General features: G+C 36.5%; 2 protein-coding genes across 2 annotated transcripts; one reads left to right on the plus strand and one right to left on the minus strand.

Annotated features, from left to right (window-relative positions):
* Positions 1-1,285: 1,285 nt before the first annotated feature.
* Positions 1,286-3,119, minus strand: LOC114243961 (ubiquitin-conjugating enzyme E2 J1). Its single transcript, XM_028175629.2, has one exon. It carries the CDS (start codon positions 2,932-2,934, stop codon positions 2,173-2,175), a length of 762 nt encoding a protein of 253 aa, XP_028031430.2. The 5' UTR covers positions 2,935-3,119; the 3' UTR covers positions 1,286-2,172.
* Positions 3,120-6,465: 3,346 nt separating this feature from the next.
* Sf3b2 (splicing factor 3B subunit 2) lies at positions 6,466-21,863 on the plus strand. The gene is made up of 13 exons (XM_089738345.1): positions 6,466-8,451; positions 9,834-9,964; positions 10,681-10,832; positions 11,627-11,819; positions 12,410-12,619; positions 12,922-13,124; positions 13,970-14,120; positions 16,245-16,448; positions 16,998-17,073; positions 18,016-18,172; positions 19,044-19,150; positions 20,451-20,641; positions 21,697-21,863. The coding sequence occupies exons 1-13, from the start codon at positions 7,539-7,541 to the stop codon at positions 21,763-21,765; spliced, it is 2,757 nt and encodes a 918-aa protein (XP_089594471.1). The 5' UTR covers positions 6,466-7,538; the 3' UTR covers positions 21,766-21,863.
* The last annotated feature ends 1,366 nt before the right edge of the window (positions 21,864-23,229 follow it).

Raw genomic sequence — 23,229 nt, forward strand, 5'->3', positions numbered from 1 at the left:
CATACGAGACTACTTGTCGAACCGTTCGTTCCGATATCGAGTCGAGGGAACGCGTTCCCGACCCCGTCACGTCACAGCCGGAGTCCCGCAAGGCTCCGCCCTCTCCCCGTTACTATTTAGTTTGTATATCAATTATATACCCCGGTCTCCGGAGACCCATCTGGCGCTCTTCGCCGATGACACCGCCATCTACTACTCGTGTAGGAAGAAGGCGTTGCTTCATCGACGACTTCAGACCGCAGCTACCACCATGGGACAGTGGTTCCGGAAGTGGCGCATCGACATCAACCCCACGAAAAGCACAGCGGTGCTCTTCAAAAGGGGTCGCCCTCCGAACACCACGCTGAGCATCCCCCTCCCGACTAGGCGCGTCAATACCCCCGCCCTCGCCGTTCGCCCGATCACGATGTTCGACCAGCCCATACCGTGGGCCCCGAAGGTCAAATATTTAGGCGTCACCCTCGACAATAGGATGACATTCCGCCCTCACATCAAGACGGTACGCGATCGTGCCGCCTTCATTCTAGGACGTCTCTACCCGATGATATGTAGGCGAAGTAAAATGTCCCTTAGAAATAAGGTGACACTCTACAAAACTTGCATACGCCCCGTCATGACCTATGCAAGTGTAGTGTTCGCTCACGCGGCCCGCATACACTTGAAATCATTCCAAGTCATTCAATCCCGTTTTTGCAGGATAGCCGTCGGAGCCCCGTGGTTCGTCAGGAACGTCGACCTCCATGACGACCTGGACTTAGAGTCCATCAGTAAGTATCTGCAGTCGGCGTCGATGCGCCACTTCGATAAAGCGGCACGACATGAGAACCCTCTCATCGTGGCCGCCGGTAACTACATTCCCGATCCTGCGGACAGAATGGAAAGCAGTCGACGTCGCCCAAAACACGTCATCTCGGATCCTCCCGATCCACTAACGGTGCTTCTAGGTACTTCAAACACCGGTCACCGTTCTCGTCGAACCCGTCGCTTGCGACGAAGGGCTCGACGAGTAAATTAACTCTCAGACACAGCCCACTGAGTTTCTCGCCGGATCTTCTCAGTGGGTCGCGTTTCCGATCCGGTGGTAGATTCTGCGAAGCACGACTCTTGCTAGGGTTCGTGTTAGCAACGTCATCAGGTTTGAGCCCCGTGAGCTCACCTACAAAAGTTAGGGTTACGCTGACATAGCCTCTCAAGGCTCTCAGCTTAGGTAGGAAAAAAAAAAAACATAGTGGAAGTTGGTATCGTTTAACATTACATTAATTCATCCCGTAAGCCATATGAGTACTTGTGAGTAAAAGAGCAATGAGTTTATTGAAATTATAATATTTACAAAGACAATAAATTTACAAGCTCATTTTCACAATGATTTGAAAAAGATGTTTATAATACAATCGTACTTAACTGTTTCTCATATATTAGAGATTGTCGAATTCAATAGCCAGAAACACATAATATGGCTGAGATTACTCCATTTAACTATTTTTATTATTAGATGCTGTTCCTTCACACTAGTAAGACATTTAACAAAATTTCCAATTAATAAGGTACAAAATTAACGAGCTGTTTGATTTCAAAATAAATAAGGACAATAATTTCAATACACATACATTTAACAATTAAAGATTGGCCACATAAATCAAAGAAAAACAATCTATTTTATATAGGTATTAACTTTAAATTCTTATCAACTACATGAAATGTGAAAATTTAATCACCAGTAACCAATTAATCTTTTTAATCACAGTATATAATTATGCTAAATGAAATTTGATTTACATGAATATAAAATTTATACATTTTCTTTTTAAATTTATTTTATTTTTTTATATTTTAATGGTAGTTTATCTCTAGGTAAAAAGCAATTAGTAACAATTCAAGTGTTTACTGCATCAATGAATATTAGATTTATTACACTAATCAAACTAGATCAAATCTTTAATAAAATAATTTACTTACAAAACATAATATGCAACATTTCTTTGAGTCACTTCTAAAATATTTATTGCAAAAATACTAACATTTGACTTAGTAAAATAGTTCAAAACAAGCTTTGCTTTTTAATTTATAGAAATTTTAATTTAAAATTATTAATAACACTAGCGGAATGGTTTATTAATAGAAGTATCAAAGAAAACACCATATTGAACTTAATCTATGATAATATTAAATAATTTACAATTCAGTTTCTGCTTCTGCATAAAAAGCATTCCAACGCCTGTATATGAATATTCCAATTGCACCTACAAGAAGTGCTACAAGAATTTCTGTGAGTTGATCTAAAAAGCCAGTAACTGGTTCAGTAGACTCCAAAACTTGTAGTTCAGGTTCTGGAGTTTCTTCTTCTGTAGGTGGAGGTGGCTTGGAACTTTGATCATCTTCGCCTTTGAATGCTATCTGGTTCAACACGGACTGCTCTTCTTCTGTTAGAGGTTTAGCAGCAGTGGACGACAATAATAACTTTATTTCTCCACAATGAGAACAAGACCAGTTGGTGGACTTTTTAGCTAATATTTTACGCTCTGCTGGTGTATAGTCAAGCGAGCCTATCGTGCCTTCGGCAGGCGTTGGCATGAATGCAATGAGAGCTAGCAATGCAGTCCTTATTGACCATGAAGGCTGCCATGTCTCAGGATGGTGGCCAGATATAGATAGACAAATTTTTTTGTTAATTTCAAACCTGCCGTTAGGTGTCAATAAAATGATGTGAGGTGGATGCATGGGATATTCTTTAGGTAGTAATATTCTTCCATGGTAAATGCCTCCTTCGAATTCCGTACCTTTAGGTCCTTGTACGGTGAAGTGCCATTCAAACAGATTGTCTTCCAAAGGCCTTGCACAATATTCCTCAGTGGCCTCGGCTAGTTCGATCGCTTCTCGCATTAATCGTTTTACTCCGGGACATTTCGTATTATATTTTTCAACTATTTCGGCCATTTTATTTAATTTTAAACTATTATTTTGGTGACGCAATAATTGACTTCCACACTAGCAAGTTAGCAATCTAATCAAACAAATTTGATAACAAAAAGGAAATTGTTCATCTGTTTTCAACAAGTTTTTATACCCATTCCCATTTGTCGTCTATTTTGATGTAGTACCATGACATGGGGTAAATTGGGATCCTGGGGTAAATTGGGACAAACCTGCGGAAGATTCTCAAAGTACCTGTAGCACGGAATCTACCTAATTTTGTTTATGTTAATATTTATCAATGTATAGAAAAAAAACCAAGTTAACTATGGAAGTACTAAATATGAGTTAAGTTGGTCCCAAAAATTCGTCAAAATAAATTGAAAATAGTGGTTGAAAAGTGCGTTTTAAAACAGCTTAAAGAACTTTTAAAAAAAGTAATATTATCGTTGTTTTTTCAATAAGATCACAGTTTATATAAGTTTTTAATACACCTCGAAATACCACAACAAACGGTAAGTTGCAATATTCTTATTTTAAATACAATATTTCGACAAAATAAAAAATGTATATTTTTTCCTTTCTTTTTGGGGAAAATTGGGACGTATGTGGGGTAATTTGGAACGAGACTGGAAAAATTAGGGACGAGAAAAAACAAAATTGGAACGCCAAAAGACAAAATAGGGATGGCTTGTTAGGGTTGTCACTGATATCTTATAATAGATTTTTTAGCCTATACTATCACTCAATTGCGTGATGTAAAGAAGGTTAATGTGTTTATCAGTTAGTTTATGTAAGTACTATAGGTAAAAGAAAAGTATATATATAATTACATTTTTTCGCGACATTTACCTTGTAATATCTGCCCGGTCGTATGTCCTTTATAGCATAAAATAAAATTAAAAATTAAAAAGAACTCAAACGAATCAAAACTTTTGTAATTTCAGAATCTATTCACGCGTCGAATCATGATTTTTTTAACATTCACAACGCACAGACAAATAAAAACAGGCCTCAGATTTTAAATGTAACATTAATTAAAAATCCGAGATATCTAGGTTCCAATTATGAGTGAGTGAATTAATTGAGTTTAGTTATTTAGCATATAAAAAATTTCTTATAATTTTGTTATTATAGGCAGTAATCAGATAAATCTGCTTTTTTATCTTATTCACCTGATATCTTACTCTTGCTCAAAGATTATTTTGAAAATGTTGATTAAATAAAATTGTATTATTGCATTTCCAGTCCTTTTGTTTTCTATTTTTTATTCTATTTTATGATTTTGTTTTAGAATTGTGATTTTTAAGGAAATTAAATAATAATTTTCTAAAATATAACATGCAGATACTTTTTTTGATCATTGTATTGTTGATTATCATTCACGTCACATCGCTTCGGAATAGAAACCAGCTTAATTTACACTATGTTGTGTATTGTGCTTAAATTATGGATTGTATTCATCATTTCGGTCCATATAAATAATTGTATGGCACCTACCTACCTACCTATATATCGCAGTACCGCGAACTGACAACCCTTACAAATATCCCAATTTAACCCTTACCCGTGTCAATTTACCCCGAATGCGGGGAAAATTGGGATAGCCATTATTTTTCCGATTATTTCTTTAAATTGAATAATTAAAATAATGTAACGGTTTTTATCACCTAGGTACGCTCAAGACTCAACTTATTTCTTTGGTTGGGCAGTGACTATTTAATTAGAACTATTTTAAAATTCAATCTGAAGTTCGATTTTGTCCCTATTTACCCCATTTTACGGTATCTATTCATATTTAAGCTTATTAAACCTTTACCTATGTTTTGCATAATCTATGATTCCATATTGTCTCTTATTTAGTTGACTTAAAGGTCTTAGTTACCAGGTCATAAAATCCTTTAAAAAAAATTCTTATTTAGTTCCGGACTTTTTGGCGGGAACGCGAGGAGTGAAGTTGTGTGATTTGTTTTATTTTGTCTATTTAGTGTTTCTTCGGGTTTAAATGTGTAATAATGGTGGTTAATTAACTGTTTACTATCTGTGAAAGTGCACAAATGTGGGAAAATGGAACAAAGCCGCTGGACGTAACTTCTCGGGATCCTCCAAAAAGTCCACTGAAAAAGTCTTAGTAAATGACCACCATTTTACTGAGATTATATTTTATCCCATATCATCTCATTTCATTTCATTTCATCCCAGTTGATTAATGTCTCAAATTAATCATCTTCATTTCATTTCATTCCATAATATCATTTTTCATAAAAATATGAATATAAATTAAAATAAGATGTGACTTAAAGGTCTCAGTTACCAGGTCATAAAATCCGAAATCCCTTATTTAGTTCCCATGGCGCATTTTATCCGATTCAATCCGTTAATTTTTTTGAGGCCCTCTTCTTGGTTTACTAGCTTTTTATTTCCGAAATAAGCTGTAACGAATGAAACGTAGCTATAGTGTCAACAATGTAAATCAGATTAAAAATGATAAAAATCGACGTCTTAATTAAAACTACTTTGTTAATTGTTTCAATTTTTCGACGGCAGCTTTAAATTTATACAAAAAAAGTGCTGTTATGTACGCTGTTCATTCTGGTAAAAGCGTCAGAACGAGATAGACATTACTAGATTTATTCAACTTATTTAAATCAATAAATTCAACAAAAAATGGAATCTTATTATTAGATTCTACGTAAGGCTCAAAAGCTTCTGCAAATTTTAAATATACTACGGTGAATGTTACTCAATTTCAACTTTACTGCAAAGATAAAAAGAAGCTCTTTGATGTGCCAACATTGTCGAAGCGGATCAACGCGTGAATCGCAATTCCGATTCGATGGTAGATTCAGCGAAGCACAGCTCTTGCTAGGGCTGATGCTCGCAAAGTCTCCTATAGTCGGATTTTTTATTAGACGAAGTAAACTGACGTTTACTGTGTTGTCAGTTTTTGAAGAAATAAAAATAGTGTTGTGACAAAGTGAACGATTGAAAAAACTCCTGAATTAATGAAATTGCCTCGATTGTCTAGTGAATAGTTAGTGTGCCGAACTGCCGATATCGGGCATGGGGTTCGAATTTTAGCCGTGCTTTGTACATACCAACGAGTTTTCGACGAAACATTATGTTCCTATGGTATCTACCTGTACTGAATACCGAGTGTTTTAAACATTAAGAAAAACATTGCGAGGAAGCTTGTAAGACTGTCCTATTTCCAATGCATCATATAGTTGAAACTATAGATGTATAAAATATAACAATTATAGGTACATAGGTAATGAAAATAAAAAAAACTGATTGTAGTTACATACTACTAGTAACATATTATTATATTGGATCACTTTAATACAATTTTATTGTAAAATATAAATAATATTCTTTTATAGTTTGAAATTAATGATTAACTCTTCACAAGTTCATTTATGTGATTGAATGAGAACTGAACGCATCACTATTACTTTAAATATAGCAACATTATTTCACAAAGTGACATTAGCTACTGTCAGCTGGCTTCGTCTAATTAAAAATCCGACTATAGGCTAGGCCACGTGAACTCGCATACAAGTTCGGCGAAACAAACATAGCCGCTTGTGTTTACTAGCAATAGGTCACCAAAAAAAAATTTAATGAACAATCCGAAGGTGATGGGATTTTTACAATAATTCTTATACTGTCTAGTTTTATAAAATAATTTTTACCTTTCAATGCATTAAACTTGGTTTACGGTCATAAACCTTTTGAGATAAAAGTGATTTAAGTAGTTACTTACTTATAACCTTGATCTAGAAGATATATTCTCTCTAGAAAATATCTTCTCCTCATCACATGCTCACACAGGGCTCAATGAAAGTGCTATCACAAGGACAGTGCCTATTTGCAAAGAAAAACTATTCAGTGTGCGCACGCAATTTGTACGATCTGTAATAGTATAATTATTTACTTCCTGGTGGTACTAACTGGTGCTAGGGCTGGAAGGGTCTTGTCGGTCCGCGCAGGTGTATGCGGGCTCACCATGCCTATTTCTGCCGTGACGCAATTTGTTTCGGTTTGATGGGTGGTGCAGCCGTTGTATTGTAAAAAATGTAAAAACTCATATCCCAAGGTGGAAGGCGGCATTTACGTTGTTGAAGTCTATGGGCTTCTTTAAGCACTTAGCATTACGTGGGTTGTTAGCTCGTTCGTCCTTAAGCATTAAGAGAAAATACAATTCAAGGGAGGTTTGTTCGATATGTTTAAGTACTGTTTATTCGGAAACTATCTACTTGGAAACCTTTTTTGTGGTTAAATCGATAGTTCTAATAGAAGACGATTGTCAAATTGACCTTCACAAGTTTTATTAAAACCAAAGGCCAAAAAAGAACCGAAAAAGTGACGACTTAAAGAACAGTAAGTATTATCTATAATTAACATAGATAATTAAGCACATAGATTCCACATTATACCATAGACAAGACAGTCTCTGTGGTATGTTGACACTTATTGTCAACCGCGTTAACCTCAAACAAATCAGTTTTGTTTTTTACTGTAAATTTATAAATGAATAGATCTTAATAATCACTAACTAAATCATACCTTTGTAGTTAAAAGTCTATTTTATACAGTGAATTCAATAGCAGTACTGTGAATTAGCTATGGATGGTCCACCAGGGACCGGATCTACGAATAACAATGCTTCGGTGGGGCCTCCACCGGGGATGCCAAACTTTCCTCCGATGCCGCCACCACCGGGATCTATGGGACCGCCACCGGGGTCCATTGGACCGCCACCAGGAACTATGGGACCGCCACCAGGAACTATGGGACCGCCACCAGGAACTATGGGACCGCCACCAGGAGCTATGGGACCGCCACCGGGATCCATGGGGCCTCCACCAATGGGTCCGCCTGGACCACCACCTGTTAGCTCGTCTGGTGGACCTCCAAACATGCCGGGAATAGGTCCACCTCCACCAGGAATGATGCCTCCGGGAATGGGACCACCGCCAATGGGGCCGCCTGGAATGGGTCCACCTCCAATGGGCCCCCCGGGTATGGGACCTCCTGGTATGGGTCCACCCGGTATGGGACCTCCCGGAATGGGTCCTCCCGGAATGGGACCTCCAGGAATGGGTCCACCCCGAATGCCACCAAATATGATGCGTAATAAGAATAATTATAATAATCAAAATATGGACATGGGACCACCTGGGATGAGACCACCTATGGGACCATGGGATGGACCACCAGGTCCTGTACCACCTGGTCCACCTGGTCCACCTGGCCCCCCTGGGCCTGGGTGGGGAATGCAGAGTGATGGTCCGCCAGGATGGAATGATCAAGATGATGATGATGAAGAAGAAGAAGAAGATGGGGAAGAAGATTTATCCTCTGACCAACATTCTTCTCTGCCATCACTCTTGACCATGAAGATTGAAACACCAGAAGAATTTAAAAATAAACAGGGAAATGCTGGAGGTGTAGTACTCCCAAAGGCTCTGGAAGAAGCTCTTGCTTACAAAGACCAAAGACAAGCAGCTCTTGGTAGTGAAGAAGATAAAGAAACAGGTAACTTTTTTATTTTATAGATTGGTGAACAAGCCATTGCCCACACATTATTAAACTATCAATGGAGCCCGTTGGCATCACAACATGAAAGCCACCACCATTATATATGGTTGAAGACTCAATTGTATTTTAGAACTGCCATCCCGATTTAATTCACTTAGGTGTTTAAAAATGTATTCTTTTTCAATGGACTTATTATTGATAATGAAACAAAAAACGAATAATAAAATGAAAGACAAAACATACCGATACTCTCTTCTTAATCATTTCTATGTTATTTTTATAGTTAATCATTGTCAATAGCCAAATCAATGTCTGTAATCGATTTTAAGTTTCATTTTTACTAGGAGATGACTACAAATTCATAACTATTTGGGATTTCTAAAAGTCTGAGCACATTATTACTAATTATGATGATTGTAAACTTAAACATCCATCTTAACTAAATTTATGTTTCTTAGCCTAAATGAAAATAGCCCAGCCTTTATTGTTTTATCCAGTATCTCTATATATCTATCACGGCAATCTAAATTACTTCCATATTTAATATTAATTTTTTTTATCACACTGAACATTTTTATGGTTTAATTTCAAATTTTAATTGTGATTTTATTGCTTTCAATGTTTTGAACAGCTACAGTTTTTCTGGTCACTGATGTAAACTGTAAAACTGTAGCTGTAGCTTTAACTATACCTATATCATGCAACATCTGCAGAAAATACTAGCCCATAGACATCAACACATAAATGCCACTACCCAACATCAGACATGAATTATAAGTCTAAATTTCATAGTACAACAGCTGCCTCACCCTTCAAATCGAAACACATTACTGCTTCATGCCAGAAATAGGCAAGGTGATGGTACACGCTAGTGCATGCTCACAGCATACTCTACTACCAGTATATGTTGCTCTTTTAAGATCCAAAATGTTCCCTACATCTTTTCTTTCAACAATCCTATAGACATTCTGAAAAAAATTGAGGTAACTACATTGGCAAACAAGCACTTTACTTTGAGTTCTATTTTGTAAAAGAGGGTCAGTTATAAAGTTATATATTTTGTATATAAAATAGCACATTTACCTTGTTGGTGGTGGTAGGACCTCTTGTGAGTTCGCACAGTTAGATACCACCACCCTGCCTATTTCTGCCGTGAAGCAGTAATGTGTTTCGGTTTGAAGGGTGGGGCAGCTGTTGTAACTATACTTGAGACCTTAGAACTTATATCTCAAGGTGGGTGGCGCATTTACGTTGTAGATATCTATGGGCTCTAGTAACCACTTAACACCAGGTTGGCTGTGAGCTCGTGCACCCATCTAAGCAATAAAAAAAATAGCACATTAAACAGTATCTTATAATGATGTTTTGCCCCTATACAGATGTGCAAAAAGACATGGAAGCACCGCCAGCTCCCGTAATCAGTACGGAGTATGACGTGGAAGAGGATGAACAGTCCGACGATGAAAACATTCCTGATCCACCTATGCCACCAGTAATTTCCAAACAAGAGGTACTTTTTATTAAAGTATATATTAGTTATCACTAAGCAAAACAACCTTTAAAAAAAAATAGGATACATATTTCATTGAATTAGAAATATTGAAATTTCCTTATTTTTCAGGTGTGAACGATAAACACTAGGTATCATATTATTCATATGATATCAATCATATTACTCTCTAAGCTTATGATCTGAATATTGTTGCATACAAGCAAGTTTACTTTGAAAACCGGAAGAATATTTCATACATTTCCTATTCTTTTATAGATACTGTTTATATACAGTCTGACTAAAAATATTGTGTAGAAAAAAAACAAAATAAAAGATATACATTTAATCTCTAACTCTCTTAAAATCTTTTGTAAGTATAAGCAAAGACCCAGACTTTATAATCCGAAAACCATAAACTCAATGATCGTAAATACTATTGTGTATGTATATGAAAATTCATCATCATATTCATAATATTGATTTAAGTATTTTTTTAAAAAAATATTTAAATAATCTTTATTAAATTATAAAAAAAAAAGAACACAATATTCCTAACCTAAAAGTACATGTTATTATCCGCAACATGCTTCGTCAGATTACAGAAATAAAGTTATCAGCAACATGCTTCGTCAAAAAATATGTTACTTGTTTTTTTTGTTTTTTAAAAAATATGTTACTTGTGTTACAAGATTAAGAAATAAAGATTTTATTTAATTCTCATTTTACTTCCTCAGTCCCAAGCTAGCAAATCCAATAAAAACAAAAGAAAGAAAAAGAAAAAGAAGCTGGCTAAACAGAAACGCAATGAAGAGTCTAAGACAAAGAACAACGCACAAGAAGAAAAGAGATCCAGTGACAAAGAAAATGAAAAAGAAGCAGATATTGAGTGAGTGTAAAAAAGCTTTTATATTTTAAATTGCAATATAAGATTTTATTTTCTGTTACCGTTTACTGAAAACCACTTTTTTTTCACTTGTGTCGTTTCAATTATTCTGACCGCGGTTTGCTCTCTGCTTAACGTTAAACTTTTTTGGTAAATAATAATAAAATAATTGCGTTTGAATATGGTTTCATTTGACAAGCGCGTATAGGAATCAGTAGCTGAAGTCGTCGTGACCTAAAGGATAAGACGTCCGGTGACCGCCCGGTGAAGATCGTGTTGAGCGATGCACCGATGTTCGAATCCCAGGCGGCTACCAATTTTTCTAATGAGATACGTACTCAACAAATGTTCACGATTGACTTCCACGGTGAAGGAATAACATCGTGTAATAAAAATCAAACCCACAAAATTATAATTTGCGTAATAAATGGTGGTAGGACCTCTTGTGAGTCCGCGCGGTTAGATACCACCACCCTGTTTATTTCTGCCGTGAAGCAGTAATGCGTTTCGGTTTGAAGGATGGGGCAGCCGCTGTAACTATACTTGAGGCCTTAGAACTTATATCTCAAGGTGGGGGGCGCATTTACGTCGTAGATGTCTATGGGCTCCAGTAACCATTTAACACCAGGTGATCTGTGAGCTCGTCCACACACCTAAGCAATAAATAAATAAAAGCTTGCTTAAGTTATAGTTGGGAATGGTCCAAAAGTATCCTTCAATATCTCAAATTGCGTACCATCAAATTTTGGATAGTTTAACTTACATATTAAATACTTATATTAAACATAATTAATCAGATACGTGCAAGAAAACATACAGTTTCATGAAATGGAACCAATGTACCGTCAGTTCCATCGGATACTGGAAGCATTTAAAATTTCGGAGAAAAAGGAAGAGACGATCAAAGATGAGGGTATGGATGCTCCAAAACCAACAAAACATCAGGATAAAGTGCAGGACCAGTTCGCAGCGGATGATGAGGCAGCTGAGGTATGTAAATAACCAAATTCATCTTAAAATTACCAACTCTACATACATAACGATAAATTAAGTCATAAAAACATAAAACTTTCTAATAAATTTGTTCCACATTTGGATTTAACAACATTTTACACTGCATTGCAATTACTGTACTAACCTACAGCAACTTTGAAATGCTATAACTACCTTTGACAGCAACTTTGAAATGCTAATATATATATCAGAATTTAAACTAATGATTCAATAAACATATTAAATACAATTAAAAATTTTCACGAAAATTTTATATAATTGCTAGCAAACTACTGTGTAGGCGATGTAAATAAAAGACGAGATTTTACTGAGGTATGAGCGCGATTGTCGTTCGCGCGGTGTCGATGTATCTGCCCGACTGACTGTATCAAAAAATGTCACAGTTCTTCAAACCATCGTCGACGACCGGGTGCGCTCGTGTATTTATTAAAGAAATAAACGTGAATCATAATTAACAATGAAAACATGTACACTGTTATAAAACACATAATTCTAAATGTAACTAAATAAATAATTAAAATATTGATATGTGTCGCCTACATACTGTATTGTACAAATGTTCTCAGAAAAACGCAGCCGACGAAAAGGAGCGCCTATCAAAACGCAAACTAAAAAAATTGTCGCGTTTGTCAGTGGCCGAACTGAAGCAGCTAGTGGCTCGGCCCGACGTCGTGGAAATGTACGATGTGACCGCGCGGGATCCCAAACTACTGGTCCAGCTAAAGGCACACAGGAACACTGTCCAAGTACCCAGACATTGGTGTTACAAGAGGAAGGTGAGTAGGATAAAAGAAACGCTATCAAAACTAATTCAACTAAACTAAATAGACTCCAGAAAACAAGTAGAAAGATTTTCACGTTGTCATAGCTTGAATTCTTAGGTAAACAAATTTTCTGATTTGCTTTTAATTGTTACAGACACAGAAACAAAGAATTAAATATTAAAATTAGAATATATTTGTTATTAAGTTTTTTGTATTCGTTAATAAGTTTTTATTCATAGTACTAAAAATAGTTCCATCTTAGAGTAATATTGTTAGGGAAAAACAAAAAAAAACAATATGTTCTTATATTGCAGTACTTGCAAGGAAAACGCGGTATAGAAAAACCTCCCTTCGATCTACCGGACTTTATAAAGAAGACAGGAATCATGGAAATGAGAGCATCGCTGCAGGACAAAGAAGAGACTAAAACCCTTAAAGCGAAGATGAGGGAACGTTCTAGACCAAAATTGGGCAAGATCGATATTGACTACCAGAAATTGCATGATGCCTTTTTCAAGTGAGTTAAATTATCTGAGAATAATTTGAATTGTAAGTGTGAAGATAGAAGATAGAATTAAAATTAATTTCAATTTTTTTTAAACTGTCACACCTGGTTAGTATTTATCATTGGATAAACACTGACATGGTAAACCGACTTGCTATCCACACCGGTCTCCCTAGAATTCGGATAATAAAACTAAATACACTTTAAAACATTAGTGTAGCTTCTCCCTGCATATCTTAAATTCTTTCGTATTGGACCAGAAAAACATTCTGTTCTTATATACACCAGTGTAAGAACTGGTCCGTTTTACCTCAGGACAGGCTCAGAAGTGAAACATGAATTCTACATGAGAAATGGTAAGTTATGAATCTTTTGTTTTTTATAGTCTAATGCAACCATAATATTAATACACACTGCCCTAGAAAACACGGGTCGCTCGTTGATATTACTATAATAGAAAATTAAATATAATAATAAAAATAATAAATAAAATAGAAATAGCACTGAAACCAAGTTTCATAACAATTATATTAACGATTTAGGAACGCATCCGCATATTTGTGAAGACTTTTTATTTATTTATTTTTTATTGCTTATATGGATGGACGAGCTCACAGCTCACCTGGTGTTAAGTGGTTACCGCAGCCGATAGACATCTACAACGTAAATGCCCCACCCACCTTGAGATATGAGTTCTAAGATCTCAGTATAGTTACAACGGCTGCCCCGCCCTTTAAACCGAAACCCATTACTGCTTCACGGCAGAAACAGGCAGGGCGGTGGTACCTACCCGCGCGGACTCAGAATAATATAATATACTCGGATCATATTTGATTCTCATATTTTTGTATTTCTAGATGGCAAACAAAACCGCGTATGACAATCCACGGAGATCTGTACTACGAAGGCAAGGAGTTCGAGACTCGTCTGCGCGAGAAGAAGCCCGGAGATCTGTCCGAAGAACTGAGAACTGCTCTCGGTATGCCCGTCGGGCCCGGCTCACAGAAGGTATCATTAACGTGAACATCTCAATGATGTCGGATTGTTGTTGATTTTTTTTTTTAAGGGATTTTATGACCTGGTAACTGAGACCTTTAAGTCATATCTTATTTTAATATAAATTCTTATTTTTATGAAAAATAATAACATGTAGTGAAATGAAATAAAGATGATTAATTTGAGTCATTAAAAAAACATATGAAATATAATCTCAGTAAAATGGTAGTCATTTACTAAGATTTTTCCGGTGGACTTTTTGGAGGATCCCGAGAAGTTACGTCCAGCGGCTTTGTGTCATTTTTCCACATTTGTGCACTTTCACAGATATTAAACAGTTAATAAACTACTGTTATTAAACATTTCAACCTGAAGAAACACTAAATAGACAAAATAAAACAAAACACACAACTTCACTCCTCGGGTTCCCGCCAAAAAGTCCCGATTGTTGTGGATAACATCTTAATTCATAATACCCGCAATTGTGGAGACCAAATTCAAAATACTAGCTGTCTGCAACGTCTAGGCAGTACCAATCGGAACGTATGATCGCTTCGTAGCAGAAATAGGCAGGGTGACGGTACCAGTCTGTGAGGGGTAAAAATTTCGGAAAGTTGTGCTAAGTTTATTTGACCCTGTTACTCGAAATATAATATATAAAACAGATTATTTTATTCAAATGTAATTAATAATTCCCCTGGTTGATTTATTCGAATCTAAATGGTATTAAGTTAATTGAAATATTACAATAAATTTCCCAGTAACAAAGAACAATGGCAGCTTTCTATACAACATTTTACCTGATATCTATTTGAGGCGTCTTGAAACAAAAAAATACTAAAACGATAGGAATAACATAGCTTAAGCTTAATCAGAAATATTTTTGGTATTAGAAAGTCACAAAAAAAAGATATCAACATGTTTACTTTATAATTTGAGGTTATCTATCAATAAGAGATGTCTCTGATTTTTGTAGGCACGGACTATAACAAATTGAAAAAATAAGTAAACGATATGTTTAAATAACATTTTTAGTTTCATTATCATAGATGAACCAAGGATACACCTCTAATAGTACTCGAGTAGGTACCCTTAGCAATTGCAGAGCTACCTAGGTACATATACATATTATATAGTGTGTTCTTTCTTCTTTGTAAATGTGTAAAAATGTGTGTCAGAGATAGGTACTTTTAACCTTTTGAACGAATTAGTCACATATTTGCGACAAACGAAGGCTTGCAAAGCTAATTTACTATACCTAGTAGAATTATTTTGTCCATGCAGTTTGGGACGTTTGGGTCATAAAAAATCGGAGCGGTGAAGCGAGTATTTCCCTCTCTCTTCCACTCACGAGCCTTATGGACGGGCACAGTGATGCGCATTATGTCAGTTGTCATACTGTAAAAATCATTTCATCTGCAGTGCTGCCATTACTATTACATATTTAGTTATTTAATTAAGTACTAATTGTAACAAAGGATAATTAATATTATTATTTTCATTTTAAATACTGAATATTATTAATTATCAAAAAATATTGCTTTTTTGTGCCAATAGTATAAATGCCATCCTTTACAAATGTATTAAACCGGAAGTACACAAAAATCTAATTAAAAGCTTATTAAATTAACATTTTTTCGTGGCTTTGCCACGTAAATCTAACATCGTATAAAAAACGAGCAAATAAAATGATGAAGTTTCATTTATGTCTTAATCTTAGACGCCTTTTAAAACATTCAGGTAAAAAATTGCCATTGTTCTTTAATATTTCTGAAGTGAAAACATTACATAGCTATGTAATAAATATTTTAATTTCAAAACATTTTTATATTTAACTAGGTGTACCCGTCCGCTACGCTGGGCATTTAAAATTAACATTATTAGTTTTCACCCCCACAAAGATTCTCATCATTAACGCCCGCGCAACTAGTGTAGGGAGTCCAACACTCATATCAATATTAGCCTATCCATTAAGTACATGTATTGTCTACATGGATACGAAGTTTCAAGTCGATCGGATGCATGGTTCTGTAGTTATAACGGAACATCCGTAAAAACCACTGTAGATTTATATATTAGTATAGATTATTAAATACAATATTTGCTAACGAAGGGCGTTAAATTAAATTTTTTAAGGTACCACCGCCGTGGCTGATCGCGCAGCAGCGGTACGGGCCGCCGCCCTCGTACCCGAACCTCAAGATCCCCGGCCTTAACGCGCCCATACCCGAGGGGTGCGCCTTCGGCTACCACGCCGGGGGGTGGGGCAAACCGCCCGTCGACGAAATGGGAAAACCGCTCTACGGAGATGTCTTCGGACATCAGACGAGTGGACAAGATGTGAGTTGGACTTTGTCATACTTTTTTTTTTTAATCCTCCTTTGCTGATAGCCTTGAGAGGCTATATCAGCGTCGCCTTACCTAGTAAGTGAGCTCACGGGGCTCAAACCTGATGAATTTTGTTATACTATGTTGCGGATGAAATAGTAATGTCGTGTGGCAATGATAAAAAGGCTCAAACTCTGTCAACATATCCGTAGAAACTTTGACTTTTTCAAAGATGATTCCTTTTTTTTCATTTCTTTCCCCTATTAAATATTACAATAAACTCATATTAAATGTCCTATGTAAATCTCTGAATAATTTTCTGAATTAATCTCATAATTGTCAACATTACATAATAATTAATTGACCGTCTATCTCATATTAAATGGTTACCAGAACCTGCAGATATCATAACGAGAATTCTCCTACCCTCTTTTGGGTACATACAAGACTAAAGTCTCAATCAAGTGATACCTCATATTGCAAATTGAAATGCACAAATGAATTATCTCATAATAAGTACATAATGTTAATGTAATTTATTGTTTAACCTTAATTCTCTAGGACGGCGAAGACGTGGACATCGACAGGACAATGTGGGGCGAACTGGAGTCTGAATCAGAAGAAGAGTCGGAGGAGGGTCAGTATTTGGTTGCTTTTTTTTTCTTTGGTTGCACGTATGCGGAACTCTCGGAATTATTTGCAAATATCGCACTAATAATAAATTAATATTCAACCCTGACAACCCTTATCGAGGGGTTAAAGGTTATTTGGTTGAAGCGACATTTCGCAAATTTACAGGAGAGCCATTTAAAGTTTTAAACTGGGAAAATATATCATAAAAAACAAACTTTTTCAGCTATTTGAATGGAGTAAACTTAATTGAAGTCCAAATAAACACATCGAACTGTTGATGCTAATATCAAATAAAACGCATCTTTAATTACAAAGATAAATGTCGCTTACACCAAATAGCCTTTTACCCTTCAAGGTGGGCTGCCGGCCCGTCGACCGTGGGAATCCATAGCATATCACATCCATCCCGCCGGCGACACGACCGCCGGTCCGGCGTCTGGGGTACGGCGGGATGGATGGATGAAATGCTCTACGTAAACCCTGTCCCGCCGTCTCAATAACTCCGACTGGGCTCCGGCCTGGTCCGGGGTAGGGCGCCGGCTGTGAGCGGCAGGAGTTTTTAGTGAGGTTCAACTCCCACATAAACCACCCGTTGCGCGGATGGGGATCCGGCGATTTTCTCCTGTGGAAGAAACACAGCTGTTATATGTAAATAATAAGAAAAATACGTTTTAAAATTTCATTAATTTTTCACGAATTCATACAATTAATGTAAATCTATTTCTTTCTTCCCGATTCGGAGTACTACAACTTTGAACCGAAATCATTAATAATTTTTTTAAAGTGATTTTATGACCTGGTAACTAAGACCTTTAAGTCATAAAGTCATTAATTAATTGTTAGTGCGATATTTGAAAATAATTCCGCATGTCGAATAATCTGTCAAAGTAGAATAACATTGCAATGAAAATGGTGAAATGATTTCGTCTTGAATGTATGTATACAGAGGAATCGGGCGAGGAGGGCGAGGCAGAGATGGGCGGGGTCGGCACTCCCGCGGAGGGACTCGCCACGCCGCTCGGACTCAGCTCCGTGCCGCCCGGACTCGAGACTCCCGACAGCATTGAACTCAGGAAAAAGAAACTGGACTCCGATCTTGACGGGTAATTCGTTTTGAGTAAATTCGTAATTTTGGCGGGAACGCGAGGTGTGAAATTGTGTGATTTGCTTTATTTTGTCTATTTAGTATTTCTTCGGGTTTAAACGTGTCATAACGGTGGTTTATTAACTGTTTAGTATCTGTAAAAGTGCACTAATCTGGGAAAATGAAACAAAGCTGCTAAACGTATCTCGGGATCCTCCAAAAAGTCCACTGAAAAAGTCTCAGTAAACGACCACCATTTTACTGAGATTATATTTCATCCCATTTCATTTAATTTCAATTGATTAAGTTTCCTTCGTTTTTTATTATTCATAAACTGTAAATAATTAAAACGACGAATTATAAAAATCGTATTACTTGACGCTGGCTAATGCACAGACCGTGCCGGAGCCAAAAACTGAAGAAGAAGAAGAAGTAAGTTCGAAATTTTAAGGGGATGTTACAACTGTTGGGACCTGTTTAAATATTACTGCTATACTATGCCCACATGTCTAAAATAAATCTATTTGTTGAAACGACCCGCGCACCACCTGTCGTACGTAATTGGCACTACGTTAGCATTAAATCTAAATGCCAATCTGAACGCCACGAATAGATTTGGGAATCCATCAACACCACGAACAATAGAGTCGTGTCGTGAAAAATAGTGGTGGTAGGACCTCTTGTGAGTCCGCGCGGGTAGGCACCACCACCTTGCCTATTTCTGTCGTGAAACAGTAATGCGTTTCGGTTGGAAGGGTGGGGCAGCCGTTGTAACTGTACTGGGACCTTAGAACTTATAGCTCAAGGTGGGTGGCGCATTTACGTTGCAGATGTGAAGCAATAAAAAAATCTTGGATTTGTTTTAAATATTTTTTTTTATATTTTTCCAGAGGAGAGACTCCGGCTCTGTACCAAGTACTGCCGGAGCGCCGCGTCGGGGTGACATCGGGGATGATGGCGTCCACGCACGTGTACGACATTAACGCAACGAACCCCGGTCAGTGCACTCATCTATATCTATACTTCTATACTAATATATAAATCTACAGTAGTTTTTACGGATGTTCCGTTATAACTACTGAACCATGCATCTGATTGACTTGAAACTTGGTATCCATGTAGAAAATACATGTACTTAATGGATAGGCTAATATTTATATGAGTGTTGGACTTCCTAATAATAATGACCACCATAAATAATAATGTTAATTAAAATGCCCAGTGAAGCGGTACAGCTAGTTATTGATAATTATATTTTAAACAGGATTTTGTTCGCGTTAATGTGATAGAGATCTAGACTCTCAGAGACATATTATTTTTCTAGTTAAAAGATACATCATGTTACGCTCTACATCCCTGTCAACGTCTGTTGCACAATTTCATGATAATCTATTGAGTATTTGTTACGAGAAAACATACAAACTCATCTTTGTATTTATTATTTTAGGATGGGTTTAAATAGAGTTAATGAGATGTCATAAGCGAACAATGTTATAAAACTATACTATGTAGGAATATAAATTGAAGATGAAACATCGGGCATACTTTCTGATTGAATCTGTCAGTAAATGTAGATTTAAAAAAAAAACTTGAATTAGTTGCGGGGTTTTAGGAATTAGGCGGGTTTAAGCCTTTCAACTTTATGTGTCATGATAAATCATAACTTATATGTATAACGAATCCCATCCCGCGTGTATTTTGAAGTTGAGGTATCGGCACTTTTAATTTTAGCTTAAACAAGTACATTCTTATAATATAATGTTTTGTATTTGTGTAAGGTCATTTTTAGGTTAATTTTAAGCTATAGTTCGTTCGCGTTAAGAATCCAGTGAGTCATCATTGTTCGCAAATCTTTTAAAATTACAAGATCAAGTTCACAGTTGAGCAGTTGATAAATTTATGAATTGTCTATGATTGAATTAGACAAATGTGCGATAAGAAAAAAGTACACTCAATATATTTAAATAATGAAAATCCGACATTAAATAAAATTATGACAATTTGTGAAGCTGATGAAGATATTCCAGCATTTAAACGTACCACACTTTACAAAATAATGCATGAGCTCGGATTATTATATTATACCATTAAAATATTAATGACTGAATTTTGATTTTTTACTTTTAAGTGTATTTTTTAAATTCATTAAACTTAATCTTTGAAAATATAATTTGTATGAATTTTACACCACTGTGAATACATCTTTACTCGCAGTTGCACTGGTGACTCACTGCATTCTTAACGCGAACGAACTATAGGGATAAGAATAGGGTGTAATAATATTATGTGGTGCATAGTGAAGCGAGCTGGCGCGACCTCAACGGGTCACGGCCCGGCGGGCGGCGTGGAGGTCACGCTGGACCCGTCCGAGCTGGAGCTGGAGCCCGAGGCGGTGGCGGCGCGCTACGAGCGCCATCTGCGTGACCAGCGACCCAACACCCACGAGGACCTCTCCGACATGCTCGCGGACCACGTGGCCAGGCAGAAGGTGAGCAATGCCAGAGACACAGCTGAGTCGCTCCTTATTAGGGTTGCCACCCGTACTTTATTTTAGGTATTTTTACTCTATACTTTATGTCAACAATAAGGTACACGAAAATATGTACTCTATTTGGCATGATTTGGTTTCTTAGGGATTTTGAAAAGTCTAGTCATATGTATTTTTTGGAACGAAGTTCCTTACGGCAGGCTTGGAGGGGATAGGGATTTTGCTGCGCGACCGAACTGAAAAAAAGGTGATAGTAAAACCGTAAGAAAAAATCCGTGGAAAAAAGTGCGTGGAAAAAATCCGTGGAAAAAAGTGCGTGGAATAAAACCGTTAAATGAGACGTGCGCAGGCGCGACAGTCGCATACACAAGCGAGTAGTGTATAATACCTTTCTCTTTCTCCCTCTTTCTTTTCGTTCTCTCATACGTTCTCTTTCTATTTTACGTAATTTATTATTTCCTAAAATACTGAATTTCCTAAATACCTTAATATACTTAAATAAAAACTAATCAGCAAAATTTAAGAGAAAAATCAAGAAAACCTACATAAAATTGAGCACGATTTTTTTTGCAATTTGTGTCGATTCTACATTAGCCGAAGGAATTTCGTTCCTACCTGGTGTCCCACGACACCACATAATTTTTTTGTAACCGAAATACATCGATTGCTCAATCGATGTCGTCACTCGCCAACGTTACATCACCTAAGCACTCGTTTTCTTAGTTTGTTCAATTGTAATAAAAAATACGTATTTAAAGATAATAATAATTAAAAATACATTGTACTTTATTTTAATACTATGTTCTTTTTTCCTATCTATAATAATAAATGTACTTTATCTGCAAAAAAAAGGTGGCAACCCTACTCCCTATCGCCGATACCGCAACGCGCAGTCTTATAGTTAGATTTGAATTCTCATGATAACTATCACCTTGATTCGAGTTGTAATCAAACACGTTGGGATGGATCATTAAAACGTATTATAATAATAACTTACCCGTCTCATAAAGTTTACGAGAACTCGCTGATGGAAAGTAAAATATTTTTTTTTACAGAACAAAAGGAAACGTCAACAGAACACGGACTCAAAACATGCGAAGAAATACAAGGAGTTCAAATTTTAGTGATTCCAGACTTATCATTACATTTAGTATTAAGTATTATTGTGAATAAAGGAATGTGTACTATGCGTTTCAAATAATATTTCAAAGTGACAAACGAATTTTGGGTTTTGCTCTCTCTCTCTCTCTTTAGATACAGATTTTGACAAATCAACCGAAAATAGAAAAAAAATATTTTTTAGATTAAGTATTTAAATATTTAATTCATTATTTCTAAATCGGTAATGTCTGGTTTTAGAAAGGCTCTGATCGTAAGTGATGTGGTTTGTGAATCTAAACTTGAAGACTATCTTGAAGAGTTTATTATGATTGACATGATCTCAGCGGAACACTAGTGGTCGTAATGACGTGCCGCTTAAATATTCGATTGTATTTTATATGCGTCAATTAGTGTAGTGTTAGTCCATTGTAATGTTACAATTTAAGGAACGAATATTGCATTTTTAGAGGACGATATTTTATTTTTGGAGGATGTGTGATTTAGGGGCTCTCACTCTTTTGCTTATAACTTCTTTAATTTTTAATTTAGGGCAAAAAGTTATATAAACATATTTGTAGGCAAAACAATTTGCTACAAATTATGACTACAATTTTTTGTAAGACGCATCGTTTCCGAGATATCGCGAAAAAAGTTTTTCACCCCTTTTCCCAAGATGGCAGCCGGGAGAAGCAAGGGTGGCGACCCCACTAACTTGAGGTTAAGCTTCTATTGACCCCCCACACATGTCCCAAAAATAAAATTGCGTCCTCTAAAAAATGCAAAGCTCCTGTAACATTTCAATGGACTATGTATACACTATCGATGTGCAGACAATAGAAGCGAAAGGCGATGCCTTAAAACCTAAACTGGTCTTAATTTCCACAAAACAATTTTTTTGCTTTTAAATGCATAGATGGATGGATGAGTTCACGGCCCACCTGGTGTGAAGTGGTTTCCGGAGCCTATAGACATCTACAATGTAAATGCCGCCACCCACCTTGATATATGAGTTCTAAGGTCTCAATATAGTTACAACGGCTGCCCCGCCCTTCAAACCGAAACGCATTACTGCTTTTCGGCAGAAATAGGCGGGGTGGTGGTACCTACCCGCGCGGACTCACAAGAGGTCCTACCACCAGCAAATATAGTTTATTCATCGTTTTGATTTCATTGTACGCCTTTTCAAAATCCCACGAACTGTTTAGGTTCTTCGTTAAAAACAGGAGTTCAAGAACACTCTAGGCGTCTCGATTATTTTATCTAGCTTATGTCCGTTTAAAATGGCATACAGCAACCTACAGAAACATCGATTTATATCACGAACGGGTCACGAGAAATGATCGACTGACTGTACTAATACGACAGTGAAGTATGCAAGGAAACCTAATTGAAATTATGTCTAAATGAGCCTAATTTCAAAGATAGCGCCCAGAGTCCTTATTTAAGGAATTTCAACTCTGCACATACTTCACCCGACAGACGTTGTC

Source organism: Bombyx mandarina, chromosome 25 (assembly GCF_030267445.1).
Source record: "Bombyx mandarina strain Sakado chromosome 25, ASM3026744v2".
NCBI lineage: Eukaryota > Metazoa > Arthropoda > Insecta > Lepidoptera > Bombycidae > Bombyx > Bombyx mandarina.

Excerpts from the sequence above, each read along its gene's own strand:
- LOC114243961 (XM_028175629.2), bottom strand. The coding sequence starts at position 2,934 with ATGGCCGAAATAGTTGAAAAATATAATACGAAATGTCCCGGAGTAAAA.
- Sf3b2 (XM_089738345.1), top strand. The coding sequence starts at position 7,539 with ATGGATGGTCCACCAGGGACCGGATCTACGAATAACAATGCTTCGGTG. Across the intron at positions 16,449-16,997 it reads ATCAGACGAGTGGACAAGAT|GACGGCGAAGACGTGGACAT; the intron begins GTGAGTTGGACT and ends TTAATTCTCTAG. Across the intron at positions 20,642-21,696 it reads ACCACGTGGCCAGGCAGAAG|AACAAAAGGAAACGTCAACA; the intron begins GTGAGCAATGCC and ends TTTTTTTTACAG.